Below are 11,232 nucleotides of genomic sequence, written 5' to 3'. Positions count from 1 at the left end.
ACCGATCCAACTCGAAACCCGCCGATCAAATCGATACTAGGCATTGGCTGAGCCACCGATCAAATCGGTACTAGGCATTGGCTGACCCACTGATCAAATCGGTCTCTAGGAGTTGGCTCAAATCGGTACTAGGCATTGGCCGATTGGTTTTGGTGGTCTGATTGGGTATTTAAAGAAAAAATTTTAAAATAATTATATAAAATTTCAAAAAATAAATTTTTGAATGTTGGTAAAAAATATTTATTTTTATATTTCCCTTTTTAAGAAAATTTAAAAAATACCGCTCGACACATATTTTTTAAAATCTATTTTTTTAAGTAAATTTTCAATTTTTATTTGGATATACTTTGTTTAATCATGCTTTAAATATACTTTTCATCTGTTTTTATAAAAAAAAAAATGAAACTTTTTGCATTTTTTTAACACTTTTCGGACTGGCAAGGATCTACCCGAACCGGCCGGTTTACCGGTTAGTTGGAACGAGCCATTTACTTGGAATTGACCAGTTTGAGATATTGGCATTTGAGAGAAAGAGAGGAATCTGAAAATCAGCATTAGCAATGTTAACAGATATAATCTCTTTTCTCTACTAAAATGTTAGGTGAATTTAAGGCAAGCATTTCAAACAAAATACTGAGTAAATTGAAAACAAGAATTTTAAGCAAAATGCTTGACCACTCGAACCCTCATTCATCCCAAAATTTACACTTGCAAGGGAACCCAGATTCGCAGGGCAAAAGCCCATTTGCACCCCCTCTCTCTCTCTAGATTCGCAGAGCCATTTGCATCTCTCTCTCTCTCTCTCTCTCTCTCTCTCTCTCTCTCTCTCTCTCTCTCTCTCTCTCTCTCTCTCTCTCTCTCTCTCTCTCTGTTTTCAACTCCTATTCAATCCATTCCTAATTGAAGAACCCCATCCCCTTAAACCTTCCTCTGCTGAGAAATGGGCAACATCCCACCCAAGTAACTCCTCACCTCCTCCGCTATCATCCCATGGATCAGCGCCATTAGCCGCCCATCACGCCCAATAAACGCCCCATTCCCACTGTCGCCGCCGTGGCCCCTGGGCACCATCACCATGGGGAGCGCCTCCGCCATAGCCACCTTCACCGCGGCGCCCACCATCGCCGACGCTTCCTCCACCCTCACATATCCCCCTTGTGGCCCTACACCCTTCGCCTCTGATCCCGGCGGCAAAAGGGTCAGGCACGTTGGCGGCTCCTCGTCCTCGCTCCTACTTCTCCCTTCGCTCCCACATTCTGACCCCCCTGATGAATCCCCACGCACGGCCTGTGCATGGCGCACATACGGTGCAGGAGAGTGTGGAGGAGGCAGCGAGCAGGGTTGTGTATGGTTGCTGTGGGGCTGTGTATGGATGTTGTGAGTTTGTGCATTGACGGCGGAGCGGCGAAGAGTCGAGTTCCAGTGGTTCTTGATGGCGTTGTCAGTGCGGCCGGGGAGGAGACGGGCGATCGTGGCCCACTTGTTGCCATGGCGGGCATGGGCTTCAACGATTGCAGCATCCTCTGCCGGGGAGAAGGGCCGGTGGTGAACGTTCGGGCTCAGCTGGTTGCACCACCGCAGCCGACACGACTTGCCAGACCGACCCGGAATGCCGGCGCTGATCGCAGACCAGTTACGAGCCCCGTGATGCGCAACGAGCCGGCTCAGTGTGGCATCCTCCTCCGGGCTCCACGAGCCCTTCACCCTCGTCATCGTCATCGTCATCGTCGTCGATGATGGTGTTCTTTCTCTCTCTACCATGACTTTCCCTCTCATCCGTAGCTTTGAAGTTTCAGGGGTTGAGCTTTGGTGATCGTTCTCTAACTCCATAACTCTCTCCTCTGGCTCTTCAGCCGGTCTCTCTCTCTCTCTACCCATATGCTCTCTATCTCAAGGCAAATCAAAAAAAGTCTCTTTCTCTCTCTACCTCCCTCTCTCCTAATACACGGGTCTCTCTCTCTACATCTAAAAAAGGCTTTTTTTTTCTCTTTCCCCTCTCCATGGGGACCAAATGGGGCCTTTATATGCAGGGTTTAATGGAACTGCCGGGCGGTGGTGGTTCCGTGGCATGAACCGTAAAACCGCTCACCAACAAAAAACCGCTTTCTCTCTCTAAAATTTTCTCTCTCTTGTTTAAACCGCGTGGTCTCGGGGGTTTGACTACCATGCACCGGACGTGAGCTGCCTCGGGCCCACGCCCGTCCGTTTGGTAGGTGGTAATAATGTCACCCCAACGGCGTGTGGCCGTTTTCCACGTGGCACCCAACGGCTGCCGATGGGCGTTGCCATTGCCTTTTCTCTCTCATCCCCCTTCCCTCTCTCTCTCTCACTCTCTCTAAGTTTGAAACCAATTTGTGCTTTTCCATTCCGCTTCCGTCTCCTCAATCCTCATCTCCGTTTGTTTTTCGTTCCTCTCTTACAATCTAATCAGTCTTGATCCTAATCCTCGTTTAATTTAAGGGCTTTTCAGCCCATATCACTCTCTAGAAATCTGTTTTAACGGTCTAATACGGGAAATCAACGGGTATCTCAGTAAATCGCTCCCCTTACGGTTTGGATTCAGTTGTTGCCCCGCTCTCACGGGTGTGCCCATTTGTAAATTATTTATGGGCATCTAGTTCTTAAACTTTAAAAGAACCTCTATCCAGATCGCTAATTAGTGGGATTAGTATGTTGATGGTTTCCTCCGGTGGTTTAAAAAATGGATCGGTGATCCAGATCGGACATTTCAAAAATTGAATCGGATCAGTGAATGGCCGATCTGAATCGAAAATCAGGCCGAATTGCTCAGATTAAGCCTTCAAAAAATTCAAAAAAATTATTAAAATTCATTATAAATGTTGTTTTAGGAATCCAATAAGAAATGAGAGAACTACATTATTAACTTTCATTGTTTTCATCAATTTATGAATATTGAAATGTTCTTTCCCTATATGAATTTATGTTGACCATTAAATTTACGTCACACAAAAGAAATCATAGAATTATCATAGATTAAGTATATAATCATATATGGACTACAATAAAGAGTTGACTAAATCGATGAAAAATTGGCCACTAAAATTTCGAATCGGCGGAAAGCCCTAATCCGCTAAAAAAATCCAAATTATTACAATATAACTAACTATAATATTATATACCAACAATATTTTATAATTATTTTATTATATAAATAATAACAAATCCAAAATATTTAATAATATCATCTAATTTAAATGTATTATTGACAACTGTAATAAAAATAGTACACTACATGATTTATAATACAAAAATTAATAAATAAAATAAAAAATTTGGTTATCAATGTAGAAATTATTAGAATGCGTACCAATTTTCTTTAATTTTTTAGGTTTTTAGAATAAATTAGTGGAAGAGATTGTTAGTACTATTTAGTAGAAAAAGAGAGATTTCAAATAGCCTCATTGTATGAATCCTACCTTTAAATTAATATTACTAAATTTATGTTAAAGATCATCATGTTATAAAAAAATATATATATAATCAGACCATTTATTCCTAGGTTGTATTAAGAAATACCTTTTATTTTTTTGACAAGAAATACTTATTATGTTATCTTTTTTTTTTTTTACAAGAAAAATATGATACTTGTTGATTATCTTCTTCTTTTTTTTTGACAAAAGAAGAAGATGTTGTACTACATTTTTTTTTGCTTGTTGTATTTTTTTTTTTTTTTTTTTACAAGAAAAATAAAAAAATGATGCTGCCAAAGCACATTTTATTTTTTTATGCCTTTTGTTTTATTTTTTTGCAATAAATACTTGTTATATTACTTTGTATTTTTTTACAAGAAAAACAAAAAATTGTATTTTTTTTTTTTATCATTATATTGAAAAGCCTTTTATTTTTTATTTTTTTATAACAAAAATTTTTTTGACAACAAAAAACGAGGACTCGCGCGCTAAGGGTTCGAACTCTAAACCTCCCCCTTAAAATCGAAGATGTCAACCAACACCGCCACGTCGTGCGGAGGTTTTTTAGGTGCCACGTGTAAGACTCGCTATTCCAATAGTGAATCGTCCGGGGCAACGTGTAAGACTCGCGATTCACTATTGGGAATGGCCCGGATTTCTCTAGACACGGGCGATTCCCGGTTTTTTTCGTGGAACCGGTTCGGTTGCAGACGATTTCTAAGACGAACCGGGCGAGTACAGCTCGACTCGGCGAGTTTTCAAACCCTGGTTTCCACCAAATATGAGGAGTGGCAAGTTCCCACTATGAACTACTTGGTTTTGGCTAGTTCTCTAACAGAATCGCCTCTACTTATTATTTTATTTTTAAAAAACTTTTTGTTTTTTATTTTTTAATAATTGGTTCACTAGATCAGATCACCGATCTGGACCATCGATCCAAACTAGGTTTTTAGATAGGCAATCCAACTCAACGATCTATTTTACAAAAAAAAAACACCATACAATGAGACCATTTATATTTGGTGTAAGGTGATCACAATTAGCCTTCACCATTGGGTGTGAAATTAGATGGCTACATTTATTCTATTGACCAAGCTCAAACTTCAAATAAATTTTCTAGAACTTTGTGATGCACGCATTCTATTAGATTTCACATCATATGGTTATTAATAATTGTGACATCTTTGTATCAAAAGTAAATAGTCTTAATGTATACAATCCCTTTTTTAAACCTCGCATAGCATTCTTCAGTTTTGCTAACTAGTTTGTATTGGAAAGGTTTATTTTGAGTCTCTTAAAATACGAGTTTACTTTGATTTGTACTGATTCAAATTAAACCCATCTTAAATTATTGTAAACCAATCCAGATCAGTGGATTTTGAAACACTGTATTAAACACTAGGGGTGTAAACTCTAGTCCCTTTCAATTTTATATTATGGTAAACATTATGAACCCAAATGCTAGCATGAATAATTAACTATTGATCAAAATGGTAACCAATAATTTAATTCATTGACTACTAAGTTAAGGTTGATTTTTATTAAGGCCAACAAGAAAACGTTGTATGCCAATAATTAATCTCATCGAGATTTAAATATAGAAATTGATCAGCCCGTTTTCGGGGTAATCCGTGTTTGGGTTCACACGTGCATCTAAGTCCACGAGTGTTGCGTATCTCACATGAATTCCGTGTATTGCACATGCCAACGTGTACAGGCATGACATGACATGGATGCATGTCCTTTTCATTCTCTAATCAAGCACATGGACATGCGTATAAATGTTATTATTTTACACGCTAATGTTGTATCCAGTGTTTGTTTGGTGATAAAGTTCAATATCTTAGTTTCCATTTGACTGTCTTTTCTTTAGGGATTGCATTAAATACCTGGTTAGTTTTAAAGTGTGCAGGGTATCTGTTTGATTTGCAGCTATTCAAGTAATTATAAAATTAGAGTTATTTATCCGTAAAAAACTTAAAACTAAATTATTTAAAAAAAAAAAAAAAAAAAGAGACGGTTTTCTCTACTATTGGCTAAAGCTATTAATATTGTTAGAGCTGATTATGGCAGTTTTCTGTGTTTGTTTTCACATAAGCCTCTAAAGCCACCTAAAGATACAACTAGAGCATAGCTTCTTGGACATTCAAGTAGGAGAGAGAAATTATTATTTTTATTAAAATAGACTTTACTTTTCAACTAATTAACGTTTTACCTACCATTCTAACCCGAAATTCATGTGTATTTTAAAGGATATTTTGAAGATAAAATGCTAAATCGTTAGTACTTAAAATATGAGTTATATTAATATATTCAATATTTTTAGACTCTCATTATCCCTTATTTTGTAATATAAAATTTTATTTTTGCCATTAAAAGGGATAAGATAGATATTTTAATAAAAACGATATCACACTCTACATGGATGATGTCATAGTTAATAAATATTTTTTTATTAAAAATTTATACTTTACTCATAATTTAGAGTTATTGTATAGTGCAGTAAAGGTATCAAGTATTCAAAAACATTGTGTATCTTAAATAAATTACTCATATATATGAATATCATAACACAACCCTTTAAATACATGTTGAAAATTTCCCAACATTATATGCACTTAATTACATAGATGTGTCTTAATTAGTGATTTAAAAAATATTGGGTCAGCACGAAATTGTTAGGTCCGACCTTAAAATCCGTCATCCAGTTTTAATTTTGTGTATGTATAAAAAAATGACTGAACCTAAAAGAGAACCGGTTATACACAATAAAATATTGATTCCCTATAGTAAAATGGTAATCTATATTGTCGAGTCACTATTTCGAGCCAATTTTTTAGCAGTTCAATGTTTTTTCACATGTTTTTTTTTTTGTCAATTCACTATTTTTTTTCGATCAAACAACCATCGAAACAACAATAATTCGAACTTGTTTTTAAGGTGCCTGATCCAGATTACCGATTTTATTTTTTTCGAACCACTAGCGGCGACACATGTCATGATGAGACTTTCCTTTTTATTTCACCCCTTTTATTTTTTTTTCTTTAAAACGAAGATAAGAACCAAAGGAAAGTCCGATGACATGGAATACGGCAAGTTCATGACGTGGCCGGAGGGGATTTGGTTAGGTTTGACTTGTTTCAGTAACGCCAAACCGTTGAGTAGTTATAGACAGCTGTTGTGGGTCCCTTTATTTTAAACCCCACACCGACGTGGCCTCCAAAGCGTCTCTTTCTACCGGGCCACATGCTGAACTGCCAATTAAGTGTACGATTTTTTGTTTTTTTAGGGTTTTGAGAGGAATATGAAAATCCGAGGCGGTGGGGGGGTCGCGTTTCTCGGATCTAGAATTCTTAGCAGTGTCCCATTGCACGGCCCGACCCGGAAAATTGCCACGTGCACGTTCGAGGATGGTCAGTCCACCGGCCAAACCAAACAAGTCCTGGCCAGGCCAGGCCAAAAAGTGTTAAAAAAATTAAAAATATATATATATATATAATATCCAAAAAATATGGAACGTATATTTGAAGTGTAATTAAACAAAATACGTGTAAATAAAGTTGAAAAGTAGAAAAAATTTAGATTTAAAAAAATCAATTTGTGCATGAGGGTATTTTGGAAAGAAAAAAAAATTATATAAAGCCGAGGCTCTAAACAATCAAATTAGAGCGCACCTCAAATATTTCACTAGAAGATGCCACCTCAACATCAAGATGCAGGGACATGAGAAAAAAATGGATTTCAAGTTTTGGATATAGTGTATCTTCTAATATATTTTTGCATTGTTAATTTTCAAGATTTTCCAATTTTTCATAGATTTGTTTGATCTACACTTTTTTTAAGAATGAAATTTTATAATTAGAGTTGAAAATATATTTTAAAACTATCACAAATATATTTTAGAGATGAAAATATATGAAACCACAATTCTTGACACTATTTGAATATACGCTTTACTTTAATTGTTTAGAGCCTCTGCACTATACAAACCGCACTCTTTTAGAAATAGTCTAAAAGAAAAGAAAAATAAAATAAAAAATATATAAAATAAATGGCATTGTCAAACCACTTTATAATCTTTGCCAAAAAAAATAAAAACATTAAAAAAATATAAAAAAAACAAATCTTTTATTTTTTGAGATTTTATATTTTGTTTCAGAAATTTTTTAAAGTACCCAATTTGACCCCTAGACCACCTAAACCGATGAAAACCGGCTCGGTCAAAGGCTTGTTCCCAATCAACCTGGCCGAGTTGAGGTGGGAAACAGATCAGGTTGACTTATGGACCCGACAGCTCGGCCTGATGACGGAGGGCGGGCAGGGAAGGGGGATGAAAGTGGACCCATGAGTAAGGTCCGGGTCTACTTGATCCAAACCTGACCATAATTGGGTCTTGAATCCGGGCTCAACTTGAACACTATCAAGTTGGATCAAGCAACCTAATATTTTTATGTGCAAGTTACATATAAACATGTTATAACCATACATTGTGAAATATATAAAATATTTTTAAAAATTTGTATTTCTAGACCTGGACGGTGGATCGAGTGTGGGTCCAATTGGTTTGGCAGTTTCAGGCCGACCTAGACCTTATCCGACCCTTCCCAGTCCTACATAAGGCTTAGGCCTTTCAGAAATAAAGGTGCTGGTGAAAATACCAAAGAAAAATCCTTAAAATAGTTTGAGAATTTATTTTAACAATCATTGTAAAATTTGAAGCACCAGGTATAAAATTTGAAGTGCCAGAAATGGCATAGACCAGGCGTACATGTGATAACTTCGAAGCACACAGTCCTTACAATATACTACAAGAATTATTTTTATAATTAAAAAATATACATTTTTTATATCTATTTTTTAATAGAATAAAATGGCAGGTCAGGATTCATGTAGCCAATCTCAATTAATTGGAAAAAAGCTTTGACGATGATAATGATTTTTTGGTATCCATAATTTTTAAATTGAAATGGTAACTTGAGAGCTTTTCATGTTCAAACAACATTTTCCGACTGGTTCTTTGTGGGACCCACTTTTTCAACAGACCAAGGCCTTATATAAATTTTCTTAATAGTTTATTTAGCACATAAATAAAACTATCATTTGCTCCATTATCTAATGAAAATTATCTTTAACATTAATAAATAAATAAATAAAAATATCAGTTTTCACGAAGTCTCTTAGAAGTTTTAAATCTATGGTTGTTTAGAGGTCATTGTGATTTTATTTATTTTTTCTTTGTTTTATTCTTTCTAAGACAGCCACTCTTATTTAGCATTCTTCTTCTAAGTACATATATAGCCTTTCGTTTGGAGCGTATTATATAATGGTTGGTATTGCGTCCCCATATCGTGGATGCTTAGAAAGTGTATAATCACTTTTTTAATGGTTCAGATTGAATCAGCCTCATCCAAGGGTCAAAATAAAACTTGTTTTTTATTTTTTATTTTTATTTTTTATTTTTTAGTTGAAAATGATATTAATGTAAAATTTGGGATTTAGCTTCATTTTCATTAGTAGAAATGAATAAAAATAATAATAAAATATTTTGAATAAAAGCATTCATCAAAATAAATTTAGAGGTATTTTGGTCATTTCTTAATTAAAATATTTTTAAAATATTTTCATTTAGTTATATTTATAAAAACCTACACCCCAAAATTCAGATAAATCTATTATTTAAATAAAAAAAGAAACATGAGAGTAATTTTGAGCCATTAGATATTGGCCTTGTGAAATCTCAAAGGTTGTGGACCCTTCCACCTGTCCACATGATGCTTTCCATTATACAATTATTTCCTCAGGTGAAAGAGCTACTTCGTTGGATATTTTAAGGATCCACGGAAGAATCATATGATGTGATTGTTTTCAAAAAACAAATAGATTTCGAGTTATTGGAGATTGAGATTTGATCAACCAAAAGTGGATGATGGCCTGCAAGCCCACACATGATGCCTTTGATATTTTTATTTTTTTTACTTAATTCATTAATTAATTATTTATTTAGGTTGGGTGCTAGTCTAAGGGGTTTCATCCCAAAATTTGAGATTCTAAAAAAAACCTTTGAATTGGGTTTTACCATAGGGAGTGAATGAAGGATATCATCTTTTGACATGGTTTTAAGTAGGATATTTTTCCTAAGAAAAAAAGTGTAATTTCCTCTTGCGGGAGCACTTTTTTTTTTTTGATAGATTAGTGGCGATTACATGCCCCAATCCGATTGAAAAGAGTCGATTTTTTGAAAATATTAATGAGAATTGAGGCTGTGACCTTAAAATGAAGCTCAACTAATACTACCGCCACAACCCCAACCCTATTCTCACAAGAGCACATATTTGTTCTGCCAAAAATTAGAGAGAGAATGTTAATAAGAATGGCCTCTAGGTCCGGTTAGTCAGGTTTCAGATGTGATGTCCAGAGTTTAATTTCTACTTAGATACAAAATTAACATTCCAAAGTATTGCTCCCACTAAAAAGATTAAAATGCACAGGAAATGGTCAAAAGATCACCTCCATCAATTACTGGGTTGGACAGCGATGTGAGAGCGGAATATCCTCGAGTTCATGACAATAAGGCGGACCCATTGTTCCTCCATCCCTCAGTGACCATCCAAACCATAGATGAACCGTGATCCTGTAACTATATTATTACTATGATCATTTGGATAATAAATGTCATTTGCCATTTTGTTCATTGAACCTGATTCGATCGTCTTTTCACTTAAGAAAGATAACGTTTTCACTTAAAGTGTACAGTATGCTCTTGTGGGAGAACCGTATAAGCACTCCATTACTATTTGACTAGGAAAACGGGTGTGGTTTGCATGGAGCCGAGCCTATAAACAATAAGAGTAAAGCACACCTTTAAATAGTGTCGAGAAATGTGGTTTCAATATTGGAAATTTTTATGATAGCTTTAAAATATATTTTTATTTTTAATTATAAATTTAAAGCATCAAATAATATGGATCAAACAGATGTATAAAACTTTGAAAATCTTGAAAATTGACGGTCTAAAAATGCATTACAAGATGCACTATTTCCAAAACTTGAAATCCATTTTTTTTCTCATGTCCATGCATCTTGATGTTGAGATGATCTATTTGAGTATATTTGAGCATCAAAACAACCCCTTCTAGTGAAATTTATGAGGTGGGCTCTAATTTAATTGTTTAGAGCCTTTTCTCTATATAAACTTTTTCGTAGGAAAACTTATGATATTGGATTAACAGTGTGATAAGTACCATTGGGCACGATGAATTGGGCTGGATTAGACCAGTTTGACTGGTTTAGCTGTCCCGATTTGCTAAAATAATATGAGAAAATAATTAAAAATTAAAAAAAAAAAATCAACAAGCGGGTTGAGGGAAAAATAATAATGAATATGTTAGATGTTTTTACAAATTTATAAAGAGGGGTAAATATTGAGATTCCGAGTCCCTAAAAAAAATAAAATGTAATAAAATAAATAATTCATGAAAAACCAATGAAGATGAAATAAACCAGTAATTGACAAAAATAATGCAAAGATAATGTTGAGAGAAATCCAACAAGTCGTGGGTCCTCTAGTGACATGCAGATAGGGATAATTTGCTCATTTTAAGTTTTAAAATATTATTTTTATATGGTCCATGATGGTGCCAAGTATATATGCCAAAAAATTCAACTTACTAATTTGTAGGAAAATATTGAACTTCTAATGGTTATCTGCATTTTCAACGATTCGGTCAGGAACAAAGAGTTGAGAGCATAACCTAAGCTACTATTTATTCACACACACATATATATGAGATTTTCTAGAAAG

The 11,232-nt window shown here is 35.0% G+C and overlaps 1 protein-coding gene across 1 annotated transcript; it reads right to left on the bottom strand.

Annotated features, from left to right (window-relative positions):
- Positions 1-580: 580 nt before the first annotated feature.
- Positions 581-1,997, bottom strand: LOC18433496 (uncharacterized). The gene has a single exon (XM_006843584.4). It carries the CDS (start codon positions 1,876-1,878, stop codon positions 919-921), a length of 960 nt encoding a protein of 319 aa, XP_006843647.3. The 5' UTR covers positions 1,879-1,997; the 3' UTR covers positions 581-918.
- Positions 1,998-11,232: the final 9,235 nt, after the last annotated feature.

This window comes from Amborella trichopoda, chromosome 8, assembly GCF_054954075.1.
Source record: "Amborella trichopoda isolate Santa Cruz 75 chromosome 8, AtrichopodaSantaCruz75HAP2 v2.0, whole genome shotgun sequence".
Lineage (NCBI taxonomy): Eukaryota > Viridiplantae > Streptophyta > Magnoliopsida > Amborellales > Amborellaceae > Amborella > Amborella trichopoda.
This window is presented reverse-complemented; position numbering and strand designations above follow the sequence as displayed.

Excerpts from the sequence above, each read along its gene's own strand:
- LOC18433496 (XM_006843584.4), bottom strand. The coding sequence starts at position 1,878 with ATGGGTAGAGAGAGAGAGAGACCGGCTGAAGAGCCAGAGGAGAGAGTT.